Source organism: Eurytemora carolleeae, unplaced genomic scaffold (assembly GCF_000591075.1).
Source record: "Eurytemora carolleeae unplaced genomic scaffold, Eaff_2.0 scaffold197, whole genome shotgun sequence".
Classification (NCBI taxonomy): Eukaryota; Metazoa; Arthropoda; class Copepoda; order Calanoida; family Temoridae; genus Eurytemora; species Eurytemora carolleeae.
This window is the reverse complement of record NW_019396181.1, coordinates 1-17,184: the sequence shown is the minus strand read 5'-3', so window position 1 is coordinate 17,184 and position 17,184 is coordinate 1. Positions and strand designations below refer to the sequence as shown.

Genomic DNA, 17,184 nt, shown 5'->3' with positions numbered 1-17,184 from the left:
ACTGAATATATGTATATACACTACATTGTATATCTTTATATACACTGTACTGTATTTATATATATATAAACTACACTGTATACCTGTATATACACTACACTGTATATCTGTATATACATTACACTTTATATCTGTATATATACTAAACTATATATCTGTATATACACTACACTGTATATCTGTATATGTAGTAAATGCCTTACTCCATAAGTGTTCCTCAAGCCCGTATCTATCCAGGTACAACTCAGTTTCACTTTGCTGCCAATATGTCTAAACCTGGACACAAGCTTGTAAACTAGCAATGCCAAACTAACGAGCACAATCTTGTCAGCTACTGATGTCAACATGGACACTAGCTAGTAATTGATCAATGCCAAACCAATGGGCACATTCTCATGAGCTATCAATGTCAAACAGACACTAGCTAGTATTCTATCAATGCCAAACCAATGGGCGCAATCATGTCAGCTATCAATTTCAACACGGACACTAGCTAGTAATCCATCAATACCAAAACAATGGGCACAATCTCATGAGCTATCGATGTCAACCTAACACTAGCTTGTATTAATGTCAAAACAATGGGCACGATCTCAGCTTGTATGTTTCAACGAGGACCAAATTACTCTCTCGCAGTAATCAAAGCGGAGTCTCTATATCAACTAAATATATTTGGGTTCTACATTAAAGATTATGCATTAACAGACATAATTACAATTACAAATATGCATCGTCATATATAACGCAGTTGAGCTGACTCACAATATGGATTTGATAGAGTTATACGTCAAAATACAGGTGTTGATGGATTTACAGACGTAGCTAGGCTAGGCTTATCGCAATACAAGATTTGCGTAGTTAATAATAAGCACATTTGGATTTACAGACAATGTACAACGTAATATATCTAGATATGTTCAGGTTAACCAATATGGGGATTGCTGTATTTATAACATATACACTACACTGTTGTTAACCATTAATTTAAAACCTCTATAAAATGTCGTCTTCAACTTGAGTCTCCTGTTGGATACAGCCAAACCAAATTTTCAGCCCGCAATTCCCTTTGTCCTCCTCCGACGGAGCTTAAAATATTTTCGTTGTTGTGAAATCATTAAAGTTAAGCAAAATATTTTCATAAGAAGCATTAGTGAATTTCGTTAAATATTCAACTGTAATTTTTCAGAAGTTAAAAAAACGTATTTCAATACTGATCAACAATAAGTCACCCCCGACCATCCTTAAATAATTCGTAAGAATTTTTCTACTATTAATATTCATTATAACATTGTACAAGTAAACATGACCTATAATTTATGTTATTTTTTAGGAAATAAAGATTTTGTTATCGAATTTCTGAGACGGGGTTACTCTGTTGTGTGTATTCGTGCGGCCTATCGGGAAAGAATTTTCCGGGAAAATAAACATCCCCCACCAGAATCCTAACTGGCCTGTTATCTTGATTTGTCTAGCGTGGTGCTGTTTTCCGTCAACAACTGTATATCTGTACATACACTACTCTGCATATCTGTATATACACTACACTGTATATCTGTATATGCACTACACTGTATATCTGTATATATACTACACTGTATATTTGTATATAGACTACACTGTATATCTGTACATACACTACGCTGTATATCTGTATATACACACATTGTATATCTGTATATATACTACACTGTATGTCTGATATACACTACACTATATATCTGATATACACTACACTATATATCTGATATACACTACACTATATATCTGCATATACACTACACTGTATATCTGTGCATATTCTACAGGGTATATCTGTATATACACTACACTGTATATCTGTACACACACTACACTGTTTATCTGTATATGTGTATACTAAGCTAAATATATTTGTATAAACACTACACTGTATATCTGTATATGCATTACACTGTATATCTGTATATATACTACACTGTATATCTGTATACACTACACTGTATATCTGTATATATACTACACTGTATATCTGTAAATATACTACAAGTTAAAACTGTATATATACTACACTGTATATCTGTATATACACTACAACACTGTATATCTGTATATTTACTACAAGTTATAACTGTATATATACTACACTGTATATCTGTATATACACTACACTGTATATCTGTATATACACTACACAGTATATCTGTATATACACTACACTGTATATCTGTATATACACTACACAGTATATCTGTATATACACTACACTGTATATCTGTATATACACTACACAGTATATCAGTATACACTGGTCTAGAGAAAGTAGAAAGCTGGGAAAGTAAAGGATCTCTTCACAGATTTGAGAAAGTACAGATTTGTAGAAAGGGGGCCGGGGGGGATAATTGTAGAAAGGGGGGGGGATAATTGTTAAGGGGAATACATACTCAACCCAAGGAAGGTTTTAATAAAAAAGTATCTTTTATAGCATCTACATTTTTCATTCTACTTCAGTTGTTTCAAATTGTAACCCCCTCCCTCCTCATGGAAGAAACAAAGAAGTGTCATTATATTTTATAGGGATTAAAGACATCATTTCAAATGACCATTCTATTATAATGTGGCATGTCCGATTCTTTGTCTGATCAAGAATGGAAGAGATATTCATGTTTTTAACTTCGAAAATTTATTATGGTTTCCCTCTAAAATTGAATTGCTAATGTTACACATAATTGATCAGAATATATGTTACCATTGTGAAGCGTACATTCATTCGTCTCTTTAAAAAGGAGAGTTATTTGAAATAACAGTTTTATTAACATTTCCCTTTTAGCGCATTAACTACATCTATATACAGGGGCAGATACAGGGGGGGGGCAGAACCTTTCCCCCCCAACGGATTAAGAATTGCTTTTTCTGCAAAACAGAAAAAAATATCTATCTTTAAAAAAAATCTAAATCTCGTATCCACCCCTGTGTATTTAACTCTTCGCTGGCTGAAGGATCCGGCGTTGCTCGCGGAAAAAAAATTAGAAAAAAAATTGTTAAAAAAAAAATTTGAAAAAACAAACACTTGCCTCAAACTCCGATTTGTCAATCCCTATATCTTTGAATATGATATAAAGTTAATTCCTATTAAATCCTATATACTTTAATCTAAGTTTTGACATGAATAATGTAAGGGAAGAGAAAACTAAGAGGTAATATGAAAAGAGTAATCCGTACTTTTTGCTCCTAATGTATTTGTACTTTAAATTACAAAATCAAATAAATCGAATATAATCAATCAATTTAAATATTGCCAGCTTAGGATGACAGGAAATCTTAAAAGGGGCGCATAATTTAAGGATTATTACCTAAAAATTATGATTTTATTATTTGAATATTTTATTGTGGTTAAATTTTGAGAGGCAAACATTAGTGATGTTTTTAAATCTTTATAATATTTACGCAATTGTACAAACATTTTTATCTTTAATTACATAGCACAGGTTGTAACAATATTACAATCAATCTAAAACAAATTAACAAAAAAAACATTTTTTAATTGTAAATAGAGAACAACAAATTTTGGTACAATTTTTACTTCTAAAAATGTTCTTATACTTTAAAATTAATGACACATTTTAAAAAACTGCTCAAGAATATCACTCATAGGTGTAACTTAATTGTAAATTTAGCGATGGATCTGTAATTTCATCTTTATGAAAAATCTTAAGATTTAAAAAGTGCAAATAATGTGTCTGTAAAATTAATGTAATTAGCAAATATGTATGCCAAATCATGAAGAAAACAAAAGTTTTCTAATCCCTATAATATTATTAATATTAAAGTTTATTTCGCACACAAAAAGTGGTACGATAAATTAAGAAAAAGACATAATATAAACGAGGAACATATGTAAATATAGAATATCACGTGTTAGTAAGTACATAAAAAAAAACAAATTATATCATGAAATTCATCATAGTTAAAATCGTTAACAAAAATATTGAAAATCTGCTGATATATAAACCTTTGACTAAAAGTGGGTCCTTATTATTGAGAGCATGAGTGGTTGGTCCTACAGGTTTATTTCACACCCTGTAAAGTCTATCTTTTGTCTATTAAACATGTCATGATAATCTTGACAATTTTTAAAAACAATTTTGGAGATAAGGATTCAAATAAATAGTCCACAAATCTGTTAAAACATATTCCTGAAGAATCTTCTCACAATGAAGGTTCTTTTCATTGCAGCTCTTTGTGCAACAGCAGTCCTGGTAAGTCTAAATTGAATTGTAAGATTGGAAAATATATATTTGCATTTGAACTAAATGAATTAATAGTTAAATAAAAAAAAACCTTTAAGGCAGTCCCTAATGGACGCAGACTTCGCCCTGAGGAACACTGGCGTACTTCAAAGCCAAGGGACTTCTCCAAGTTCAAGCCAAGACATGCCATGTATCCCAAGGACACCACTCAGACCACATGGGAGGAACATATGATCAAGATGACCAAGTAAGTGCAATAAATATCTGATTTTTTCACATTATTAAATTTTTATTTTTTACACTCTCTAGGGCTGCCAAGGATCTCATTGCCCAGCAGAGAATTGTCAAGCCCTCCAAATATGACCTGATGGCTGAATGCGGAATTGAAGGACCCCCGGCTATGGACAAGATTGTTGGAGGAGAAGAAGCAGCAGAAAACCAGTGGCCATGGCAAGTAGCTCTCTTTGTAGATGATGCTTGGTTCTGCGGAGGATCCCTGATCTCTGAGAACTATGTTCTGACTGCTGCTCACTGTGTTGATGGAGCTTCCTACTTTGACATCATGGCCGGAGCTCACAATGTTAGAGAATCCAGTGAACCTCACAGACAGGAGATCACCTCTTACAATGGATTTACCCACCCCAACTGGGATTACAACACACTGGCCAATGACATTGCTCTCATTGAGCTCCCAAGTCCAATTGAATTCAATGATTGGATTAAGCCCAGCTGCCTGCCTACCAGTGGAGACACTGCTGATGAGGAAGAGCTTGTCACTGTGACTGGATGGGGAAAGCCTTCTGACTCTGCTGGTGGAATTTCCCCAGTCCTCAGAATGGTCTCTGACCTGCCAATCATCTCTAATTCTGAATGCAACTCTTACTATGGAATTGTTGGAGACGGTATTGTCTGCATTGACACCACCGGAGGAAAGGGATCTTGCAATGTAAGTAACTTATTGAATCAGATATCTGAACAAGTCTGTTCTCATTAATACATTTACTCATAATTTAGGGAGACTCTGGTGGCCCTCTGATCATGAAGTCAGGAGCTAAGGCTGCTGGAACTGCATGGACACAGGTATATACAATCTTTTGATCAATAATTTTTTAGTGAATATTTCTATATTTACATTTTTCCATCTTAAGGTTGGAGTCGTCAGCTTTGGATCCAGTGCAGGATGTGAGGTTGGTTACCCCGCAGGATTCTCCAGGACTGAATACTACCTTGACTGGATCATGTCTAACACTGGCATGTAAATTTTGAAATAGAAATCTCATCTCAACTGTTTGATTTAGATGAAATAAATACAAAAACTTTTACTGAAGTTATAATATGGACAGTTATTTTTAAAACTAGTTTATTGTTATGGTTAAGATAGTGACTATGTTTTTTTTCTAATAACATTTTTACATTTTAATTTATGTTACTTTAAAAACATTGAGGTATCCTTTATAGCACTCTTTCTTATCATCAATCTAAACAAATTTTAAATACTGGTGTTCAAAGAGAGAAGGAAATATAGTATCTGTAGACATAAAAAGGTTTTGTTTTTATAATGTGTAATGGAGTATTTCTTCCATCCCTTAACTACTGAAATTTGCAATGAAATTTTAAGATTTAGATATTTTTATTCATTTAAAATATAGAAACAAATGTAACATGATTGTGCAAATGTTACAATGACATGAAAGATTAAAAACATGGAATGTTTCAAGCATAAAATGCAAGACACTAAGTACAAACAATACACAATAAAAATTACTTGTCAAAAAACAGAATTGAAATCCCTGAATGGCTTAGCAGATTGTAAGAATTTATAATTGTACACACGTCAGACAGAGAGATAGCACTGACAATATAGAGCCAGGGTCAGTCAGATATGCCTCATTTACAAGAATCTTTCAACGATGAAACTTCTTGCTTTTTGTTTACTTTTGGTGGCAGCATCTTGTTATGTAAGTTTACTCTTGTGGAAGCACTTTGGCTTGTTATAAATGTAATTATAAAGTTAAGTGTTTTTTTGCAGGGGGCTTTAAACTGAAATTAACTTTCATTAAATGGACTATAGTGAGATTTGTCCTTTCTTCAAATATTTAAGATCTCATAATTATACATTTAACACACTTAATCATCTTAAAATCATCATTAATCAAGATCTTAATAATCCAAAGACTAGTATGAAGAATAATGTATTGGTTTCATAAACAGATATAATTCGGCCATTTAAAATTGTCCACAAAAAAGTCTCCAATAAACATCTCCATTAATTCATTAGATTTTCATTAGGTGGATAAAAAGGAACGAGTACTTCACCCTGAAGAGCAATGGCATGTTCCTAAGCCAAGAGATCTCTCAAAGTTTAGACCCCGGCATACTATGAACTTGGAAGACAGAACTAGGCAAGTTTATGAATTTTTAATTACAGCGGGGGTCATGGTCAATCACTAATCTTTATAAATAAAAAGAATAATACAAAGAATATTTTTATATTTTTTCTGAAATCACATGATAATATATCTTAAAATTTGTTTCTTGAAACTTGAGGTTGTGGATATGCTTAATTTCTTGGGAAAAGGATTGTTCCATAAATGTTAACAAGTTGTGCTTATGTGGACCCACAGACACAAATCTCCCAAATCTGTTCACATCTAATACATAAAGTTGACAATAGGCAGCCAATGAGGATTATAACAAGGAAAAATTCTCTTCAAGTACTACTTTAAAAAATGTTGAAGTTGTACAAGTAAAAAGATTATAAAAGATTATTAAAGCTCATTCACTACTTATCTGCAGGGGTGCAAAAGATGTGACTGCAGAGGAGAGAATTGTCAAGCCCTCCAAATATGACCTGATGGCTGAATGTGGAATTGAAGGACCCCCCGCTATGAACAAGATTGTTGGAGGAGTAGAAGCAGCAGAAAACCAGTGGCCATGGCAAATAGCCCTCTTTATAGATGATGCTTGGTTCTGTGGAGGATCCCTAATCTCTGAGAACTATGTTCTTACAGCTGCTCACTGTGTTGATGGAGCTTCTTCTTTTGACATTGTTGCTGGAGCTCATAATATACAGAACTACAGTGAACCTCACAGAGTGGAAATTACATCCTTTTATGGATTTTCTCACCCTGATTGGGATCCCAACACTCTTGCCAATGACATTGCTCTAATTGAGCTACCAAGTCCAATCGAATTCAATGATTGGATCAAACCTAGCTGTCTTCCAGCCATCGGAGGCATTGCTGATGAGGGAGAGCTTGTTACAGTGACTGGATGGGGAAAACCCTCTGATCCTTCAAGTGGAATCTCTCCCGTTCTCAGGGTTGTATTTGATTTGCCAATTATATCTAACGATCAATGTTTTTCTTATTATGGCACTGTAGGAGAAGGCTTTGGTTGCTTTGATACTTCTGAAGGAAAGGGATCCTGCCAAGTAAGACACTCTTTTTCATTTCTGCATGTATATTATTTTTATGCATATCCTAGGGGGACTCTGGAGGGCCTCTGGTCATGAAATCTGAGAGTAGGGTTCCAGGCACAAAATGGATACAGGTAGGTTTTGGTAAAATTGGAACTTTTTTCTATGTTTTGATTTTAAAAGTAAAGCTTCCTAGGTTGGTGTTCTTAGTTATGAGTTCAGTGCAGGTTGTGAGCTAGGATATCCTGCAGGATTCTCAAGGACTGAAAACTACCTTGAATGGATTATGAGCAACAATGGCATGTGATTTTCCATGAATATATCTTCTGAGGTTTGATGCATGATAAAGTTTTATTGATTAAATAAATCTAGCCCTATGCAATGTCTGCCTTATTTTTTTAGGTCCATTAACAATTGTATATTGTTTAACTAAACTATCATTGTAATTTTAAGTGACCCTCCATGTATAAAGGGGATTTAAATGGTTCAGTTACATTTGCCATAATGCTTTTGCCATAAATGCATTTGCCATAATTACACTTGCCATAATTACACTTCCCATAAATACTTTTGCCATTAGTTAAACTTGCCATAATTACTTTTGCCATAATTTTCTAACTTTTACAAAGTTATAAATCAAACTATTTTCTCTACATATGCGCTAAATCTACACTCTAAGAAATTTCAAATTTTCATCTAACAAAATTTGTTAGAGCACCGGACTCAAACACACCTTAGTAGAATCATTCGTCAAATTTTGTTGAACGTATTTTCAGTCGCCTTAATTCAAAGTTTGCTTCATGATCTATCAACCGGTGTTTGTCCGCTCGCTGTGCCGCGCCTCCATATAATTATCATCTCACAAAGTTTGTTTCATGTCGATTAGGGTTTCCACTGGAATTCCGGGTTACGGTTTACGTACGGAAATGATCTGGAAATTTATTCCATTTCCATTATGGAAAAGGTTCCAGAAAAACCGGAATTCCGGAACAATTTTTTTCCGTAAAACGGAAATTTCAGGAATGTTGTTCCGGAATTACGGATCGTTACGGAATTCCGGAAATTTCCGGAACGTGGTTCAACGTTTGATTGATCATAAATCAAAATTTGTTTAATCTTACACAAACTAAATCACATGACAAAAGAAAGATGTCATATAACAAAGTTTGACACATGCTGAGAGAACAATGTGTAAGCTATTAACAAGTTTTGTTAGATTGTAAATTTGGAAAATATTTAACAAAATTTGAGTAATGAAAGAAGAAATTTGAAATATGAAAGAAGAACTTTGATGCCTGATGCTAAAGACCAAAATTGCATTTTTTAGAGTGTACCCATGAAAATTCCCAACCTTAGTTTTCCTACAATGCTGCCAGGAGAGATATGAACATTATTACTGAAAGAAAGAGCTTGGTGACAATACAATACTTTTCCAATAAAGCATGGTAGCTTAACCTTACTGCTCATGAGCTGCCCTCATTTAGATTTGTTAATTGTAGTCACAAAAGTTATAATTGTAGTTGTTCAATAAAAAAAATGTATGTATGTTATTTATAACTATGATTAATTGTAATTATGGCAAGTGTAACTTAACCAAGTGTAACCTATGTCAAGTGTTACTTATGGCAAACCTATTATGGCAAGTGTAACTATGGCAAAAGTATCATGGCAAATGTAACTGAGCCATTAGAACCTATTTATCTGATCAACAATGGGAAAGATATTTTCAATGTTCTAAATTAAAAAGTGTTTGATACTGAAAATTATTTATTGAATTATTTTTTCAATAAATGTGGAACTAACATCTACTTTTTTACCCTGCAGAGGTTTGTTCCATCACCATCCCCAAATTTTAAATTAAACCATATTGTTTCTCTAAATAGAAATACACAAGTAATTTTTTAAGAAAACCCAAATGGAAAAAAATACATTTCAAATTTAAAAAAGGGAATCATTGAAAGCTAATTTATTCTTGATAACAAAGCTTTTAAGGATACCATAGTGAATAGAAATTACATTTACAGTCCCTTACATTTTACTTTATTTAATCAGAGGTAGAATTGTTCAAAAAAATGTTTTCATTTAGTATAAACCCTTGATATATGTTAGTTCCGTCTAAGTAAATGGAATTTAATTGTTAAACTTCATTAATATTTTTGTAAAAATAAATGGAAATCATTAAATTCCTTTATTGTAGTTGTCTAGTGGTCTGGATTTTAGAACATATTACTAACTTTCATGATGTCAATTCATCTGTATATTTGAAAATTCCAGGAACCGTCACAAATAGCATTATTTTTCCAATAATTTTATTTTTCATTGCACTTTGGAAATTTATGATATTTCTTTATAATTTATGTATTTTTACTTTTTTCATTGTAATAACATATATATACAGGGTGCAAAATTGTCCTTTTTTTGTGCAACTCTCCTGTATGTGTTTTTATATATTTTTTGAAAATTTGAAATTTTTTGGTACTCCAATGGCCCAAAAGAAAATCCGCCAACCTTTTTTTCTCTCAAAATCAAAAGTTCAGAAAAGCAAAAATGTGTATATAAATTATTTCTATCGAAATCAAAAATTTTTTAAAGATTGAATCAAAGAATCACAAAAATTTGCAAAATTGTAATAAGAAAATTCGCAATTTTTAGTTCTGGTCTAATTTTTAAAGAAAAGTTATTTGAATTCCATAGTTCCTTTCTTCTTAGCATATTCTAAAGTATTAAATTTACGCTGTTCAGTTGAAACCTCTGAAAAACAATTTTTTTCTCTGCTGAGAATTAAATGAACACCTATTTTTAACTTATTTGCTTTTTCTGTTATTTTTTCAGCAGAAAGATGAATTATTAGATTGGATTCTATTAGATCTGTTACCTTCCACTTGGCCCTAAAATCTTATGTAAACCTTTAAGAAAGCTTTTGTTCTCAAATTCAAAAGTGTAACTCTAAGAACTTCAAAACGCTTACCAAGTGAACCTTATAAAAGTAAATTAGATAAATCAGACGTCAAGGGGAAAGATAACACTCATTATAAAAGACACAATTTCTTGAACATACAGTTACTCCTGAGAATCTTCTCAACATGAAGGTTCTTATCATTGCAGCTCTCTGTGCAACAGCAGTACTTGTAAGTTAATTTTTTACTTTCTCCAATTTAACTAGCAAGAATAATTTTCTTTAAATATCTGACTACATATTTCTGTTTCTTTAACTAATCCAATTCATGTCCTGCCCACAAAATTCTACTCCTTACCATCCTCCTTTAATTTACTTTAAATGAAAATAAACATAAGTTTAGCAATAGCTATTCTCAACTTTTACTTCAGGCTGTCCCCAATGGTCGCAGACTTCGCCCTGAAGAACACTGGCGTACTTCAAAGCCAAGGGACTTCTCCAAGTTCAAACCTAGACATGCCATGTACCCCAAGGACACCACTCAGACCACATGGGAGGAACATATGATCAAGATGACCAAGTAAGTGCAATAAATATCTGATTTTTTTCACATTATTTAATTTATAATTTTTACACTCTCTAGGGCTGCCAAGGATCTCATTGCCCAGCAGAGAATTGTCAAGCCCTCCAAATATGACCTGATGGCTGAATGCGGAATTGAAGGACCCCCGGCTATGGACAAGATTGTTGGAGGAGAAGAAGCAGCAGAAAACCAGTGGCCATGGCAAGTAGCTCTCTTTGTAGATGATGCTTGGTTCTGCGGAGGATCCCTGATCTCTGAGAACTATGTTCTGACTGCTGCTCACTGTGTTGATGGAGCTTCCTACTTTGACATCATGGCCGGAGCTCACAATGTTAGAGCATCCAGTGAACCTCACAGACAGGAGATCACCTCTTACAATGGATTTACCCACCCCAACTGGGATTACAACACACTGGCCAATGATATTGCTCTCATTGAGCTCCCAAGTCCAATTGAATTCAATGATTGGATTAAGCCCAGCTGCCTGCCTACCAGTGGAGACACTGCTGATGAGGAAGAGCTTGTCACTGTGACTGGATGGGGAAAGCCTTCTGACTCTGCTGGTGGAATCTCCCCAGTCCTCAGAATGGTCTCTGACCTGCCAATCATCTCTAATTCTGAATGCAACTCTTACTATGGAATTGTTGGAGACGGTATTGTCTGCATTGACACCACCGGAGGAAAGGGATCTTGCAATGTAAGTAACTTATTGAATCAGATATCTGAACAAGTCTGTTCTCATTGATATATTTACTCATAATTTAGGGAGACTCTGGTGGCCCTCTGATCATGAAGTCAGGAGCTAAGGCTGCTGGAACTGCATGGACACAGGTATATACAAACTTTTGATCAATAATTTTTTTGTGAATATTTCTATATTTCTATATTTTCATCTTAAGGTTGGAGTCGTCAGCTTTGGATCCAGTGCAGGATGTGAGGTTGGTTACCCAGCAGGATTCTCCAGGACTGAATACTACCTTGACTGGATCATGTCTAACACTGGCATGTAAACTCATATAGAAATATCATCTCTTTTATAAAGATGAAATAAATGTTAAAAACAATTTTTTATGAATGTTCTCAATCAATATCATTTGCTAGGCTCTGGCAAAGGGCTAGCAAACTTTTCTAGATCATATCTATCCTGAAGATTACTTTGGATACATGTTTCTTGAAGTGTGATGTATTTTTGCAGACAAGGCTTCTTAACTAAAGGCTGAATGCCTTGTTTTATCCATACCAATCTAAATCTATGTTTTTCCACATACTTCCTGTCATTGAATTTCAACTTTAAATATATCTTTGGAAAGCCTATACTAATAGGAAACAGATTGAACAAATTTCGCCAAAAAAATCATAGAATTTTGCTCTACCACCTAGTTTTTCTTGAATACACATTTTGGTTGTTTGGTCAATATGAATAATTTGTCATATTTCGAGAAATTTTTGTTTCTGCATATGTTTTGCTTACGAACTGGATTTCACTAAAATTCAGATATTATATTTCAAGAAAAAGTGATTTTTAAGGATTTTGAAGATCTTTCCTAGATAAAATATATTATAGAATTTACTTTATCAATATCATTTTATATAATTTAACATTATCAAGTTCACAAAGAAAATTTATCTGTTTCATTATCAAATTTTGGTGAAATCTTAAGTGTGAGGGGGGGGGGTGAGTTTGTTAATTGAAGCTCAGTTGGTTCTGAACTAGTGAACTTTTGAATGAAAATGTTTAGACTAAAATATGAAAAAGTGATAATTTAGCCACTTCTATTTAGATCAACAGAGTCTGAAACTAAAGAACGAAAAGTTTTGACTTAAATTTTAAGTTCATGGTTAAATGCCACTTCTGACTTAATTTAAACCTGAACTTTAACCCTGTGGTTAAATATTTAACTCGCCGAAATCGACGAGTTAAAATTTAAACACAGGTTTAAAATCTTGAAATCCTGCATTTTCCCTATTTGTCTATTATTCAATCATCATTCAGCTGCAGCTGAGAAAGCGGCATTCAACTTAACGATATATTTAAAAGTGAAAACCTTGTTAAAGAAATTTCACGTTTTAGATAAATTAATTTTTGCATGTAAACTCAAAAAACGGTTGTATGTTTTGTTTTCGGTTACGTAAGAACAGCTGATTAGCGATGGTTATGTAATATTCTCCGTAAATCCTTTTCTCTGATTGGTTCAGATTTTTCCCGGGAAATTCAAATTTAAAATTGAGAAAGTTTAATATTTAAGTAGCTTTTCATTATTTTACAGAACTTTTAACCTCGAACTTAAAATTCGCGCATTCTTTAGTTTTAGACTCTGGAAACATAATCTTTTTATATAATCTGTTTTTTAAACCGGTGGAATAACACTTTTTATTTGGAAAAAATATGTAAATAATTTCAATGTCACAGTGATGGATTGAAAACTAGCAATTGATGGAAAAAAGTTTATAAAAAGTTAGTGTTTCCAGCAGTTGAAGGCACAAAAGTTTTATATTAAATCAAAACATCCAAAATTGAATACGCACTATACAATATACACAATTTTATAATATAGTAAACATTGAAGGAAAAATAATTTTGAAAAAAAAACAGTATTTCTGACAGATAAAGGAAAAATATATACATATAATAAAGCTCTTCGTTCATATATATATTTATACATATCTCAGCTATAGCTGGCCAAACGGCTGGACCGAATGTGCTGAAATTTTTTATAGGAACTCAGGCTAAAAATAATTTGAACATTTTTTTGTATTTTTGAAATTGTATTCCCAGTTAAACTAAAAAAAGTTAAAGGATATAAAACTTTCCATTTTTTGTGGTTGAAAGAAAAAGGTTCTTTTTTCAGCGGTTTACATGGAGCTTCAGAAGTATTGGCAATAATAATCGAATTTTATAGTGTAACGTTCCAGCAGTATTTTCCCATTAAGTTCCCAGAATACGTGGTTTCTAGTTTTGTTGTTAAAAGTATGAGTAAATATCAAAATACACCGTTTCTTCTTCACCAAAAAACTAAAAGGAATTGAGTGTTTGCCACAAACTCTGATTTTCTATTCCTTTTATCTTCGCAATCCGAGGCCGTAGACCGTAGATATTTGAAACTATGAATTCTGTTAGGTCCAATAGTCTATGTTTGAAATATCGAAGGTTAACAACACCATCAAAATGCAAAGATGTAAGGATTAGAAAATTTTGGTTTGTGGCAAATACTCAATTCTTTTAGAAATAATAAAGTTTATTAGTATATGCCATGAAGCGTAAAAATTTAATTTCTAGGCACTTGGTGTGGTAGATATTTAAACTATAATATTCTGTAAAATCACAATTTGAGATAACAAAGGTTTGCACATTCTGGTTGCAAATAATTAGAAATAAATAGTGTGAGGCAAGTATTTAGTTGCCTACTAGGCTTTAAGGGCGCTTCGCGCCCATCTTCTACTTCAATCGTGAACACTGTACATGTTCTCTTTGAATACATTGTAAAACAAAAACAAGCAAAAAATCATGGATTTTTAAAATTTTGAAAGATCAAATTTTGTTAAAGGCAACATTTTGAAATTTTTATCATCTATTTTTATCATCTATCTACATTTCCTGAGGTCACGCGAGGTCCCACAAAAAATGTGGGTCCGATCGGTTCAGCAGTTTAGACGTTTTACACAAACAGACAGACAGCCAGCGAAGCAAAGTATATATATATATATATATATTTTCTTCATTATCTATCTATATATATATATATATATATATAGATAGATAATGAAGAAAATGCTTGGAGGAAGGAGAAGAAGCCAGGGAACGAATGAAAGCTACAATGAAAAGGAAACCAATTTGACCAATATGAGATTAAGAAATCTGACAGAAGATCTGACTGAAATCCTGAATAATTGTTCTAAATGTCAGATCTTCAAACAATTCTTGAAACAGGTGATTTTTTTTGGAGATAAAAAACCCGATGGGCTCTAATAGAAAATAGAGGCGCAACTGTGGTGATTTTAATGGGAGGGCGGACATTTTTGTGATGTGTTGAATTATATCTCAAGATGAATTTTATGAATTGAGATCAAATAAATTTCATCAGTTGCCCACGTTGTTGGCGTTGCTCTGTAAATTTCTATAATCTCAATCTTTACACGAAAATTAAGTAAGATAAACATCAAACTGGATTCCACTATACTGCACTTTACACTTTAATAACTTGGTTTTTTTGAAATTTTTCACTTTATCTTAAAATGTTTGAAACAGTCAAATGATATTTTCCAGGGCTGGGGGACGATTGAAAATATTTATCGAATCCCTGAAACGGCCGGGAAAAAATGTAATTTTTTTCTCCTAATTTGCGCCCCAAATTTACGCCCTCAAATTTTCCATGATGAGTGGACGTCTCCTCCAACTTTTCCCATCCCCATAAGCTGCCTCTGTGTGTCCTGTTTTAAAGGCCGACTGTAAATTATAAGTATTTTAATTAATTAAATATTTGTATTGTGTCAGTCACATGACCTCTATATGATAAGGATAATGTAAACTTTTAAATATTTGCATAGTTTTTAAATATTTGCATAGTTTTTAAATATTTGCATAGTTTTTAAACATTGAACCTGGTATTTTCATATACTTTCATGTTTTTATATCATTATTTCAAGTAACCTCATTTCAGGGGCATTTCCAATATTCGCAACCTTTAAACCTTTATCTGATCAATGATGTGGAAGATATCGTCGTTTTTTCAAGTTTTAAAATTGATTTAATTATGACAATTTCCAATATGTAAAGTAACCGTTATTGAAATATTCAATTTTCAGAGAAAAGATTATGAATTTAGCATGCATTCTTGATTAGACAAAGCTGTTAATGATACCGTTGTGAATCGGACATGCCATGCACTCTAATAATAGAAAGCGACTTGAAATTACGTCTCTAGTCGCCCCTTTCAGAAAGGATAGATCACTATATAATGAATAATTTTTTTATACAAAATCAATTACGGTGTGTGATATTTCAATTGATCAATTTCAATTTCAATTAGATATATGTTATGATATTGTTTACATACACCGCAATATGAATTAATGATAAAAATGTTTTCACAAATTTCTTAGGCTCCACACAGTCAGTTTTTGAGCAATTCCTATCAGTCTATTCTTTTAGTTAAGCAGTTTGATAGTTATTAAACTTACCACCTAGCTAAATTAGCTACCCATCTTCCAATCCTTCTACCCGTACCACATAGCTTTAGTTGCTACCCATCTTCCAATCCTTCTACCTGTACCACCTTGCTATAGTAGCTACCCGTCTTCCAATCCATCTACCGGTACAAATGGCTATAGTAGCTACCCGTCTCCCAATCCATCTACCTGTACAACCTGGCTACAGTATCTACCCGTCATCCAATCCTTCTACCCGTACCACCTGGCTATAGTAGCTACCCGTCTTCCAATCCATCTACCTGTACAACCTGGCTATAGTAGCTACCCGTCTTCCAATCATTCAACCCGTGCCACCTGGCTATAGTATCTACCCGTCATCCAATCCTTCTACCCGTACCACATGGCTATAGAAGCTACCCGTCATCCAATCCTTCTACCTGTACCACCTGGCTATAGTGGCTACCAGTCTTCCAATCCTTATACCCGTACCACCTGGCTATAGTAGCTACCCGTCATCCAATCCTTTACCGATCCATACCTAGCTACCCATTCAATCCTCTTAGCCCGTACCTACCTATTTACCTACCTCTGTCGTAGCAAAGTACAGGGTTATTTAGTAAGTATGAGATTGTAAAGACGACCTAAAACTCCTACAGTCGTCTTTAAAGTGTCATCCTTTGTAGGTAACCCTGTATCTACCTTCATATATTATTTTTATTTTTAAGGAGTATAGTTGTGAAAATTTAAACTTCTGGTTGAAATGTGAAGAATTCAAGTCCACCGAAAACTTTAACCAAAGGTACGAAAAATTTTAAAATTTGTTCTAAATATTTCTTTCCAAAATATAAATTTACAGTTATAATAAGAAAATTGAAATAAATTTAATCTGAAGAATTTTTAAAAATAGTATTCG

The 17,184-nt window shown here is 33.2% G+C and overlaps 2 protein-coding genes across 3 annotated transcripts; both read left to right on the top strand.

Annotated features, from left to right (window-relative positions):
- Window positions 1–4,131: 4,131 nt before the first annotated feature.
- LOC111697412 (transmembrane protease serine 9-like) lies at window positions 4,132–12,163 on the top strand. Its single transcript, XM_023467432.1, is given in 13 exon segments — window positions 4,132–4,235; window positions 4,325–4,473; window positions 4,536–5,172; window positions 5,241–5,306; window positions 5,375–5,482; window positions 6,516–6,628; window positions 7,023–7,659; window positions 7,713–7,778; window positions 10,683–10,772; window positions 10,972–11,120; window positions 11,184–11,820; window positions 11,889–11,954; window positions 12,023–12,163. Coding segments are annotated over 13 exon segments (2,904 nt in total). The 5' UTR covers window positions 4,132–4,190.
- On the top strand, window positions 6,075–8,026 carry LOC111697411 (brachyurin). Of its 2 annotated transcripts, none has more exons than XM_023467430.1 (5): window positions 6,075–6,184; window positions 6,516–6,628; window positions 7,023–7,659; window positions 7,713–7,778; window positions 7,841–8,026. In XM_023467430.1, exons 1-5 carry the CDS (start codon window positions 6,137–6,139, stop codon window positions 7,949–7,951), a joined length of 975 nt encoding a protein of 324 aa, XP_023323198.1. In that variant the 5' UTR covers window positions 6,075–6,136; the 3' UTR covers window positions 7,952–8,026. The 2 variants fall into 2 exon arrangements, with proteins under 2 accessions (XP_023323198.1, XP_023323199.1); XM_023467431.1 differs by having other exon boundaries at window positions 7,833–8,026.
- Window positions 12,164–17,184: the final 5,021 nt, after the last annotated feature.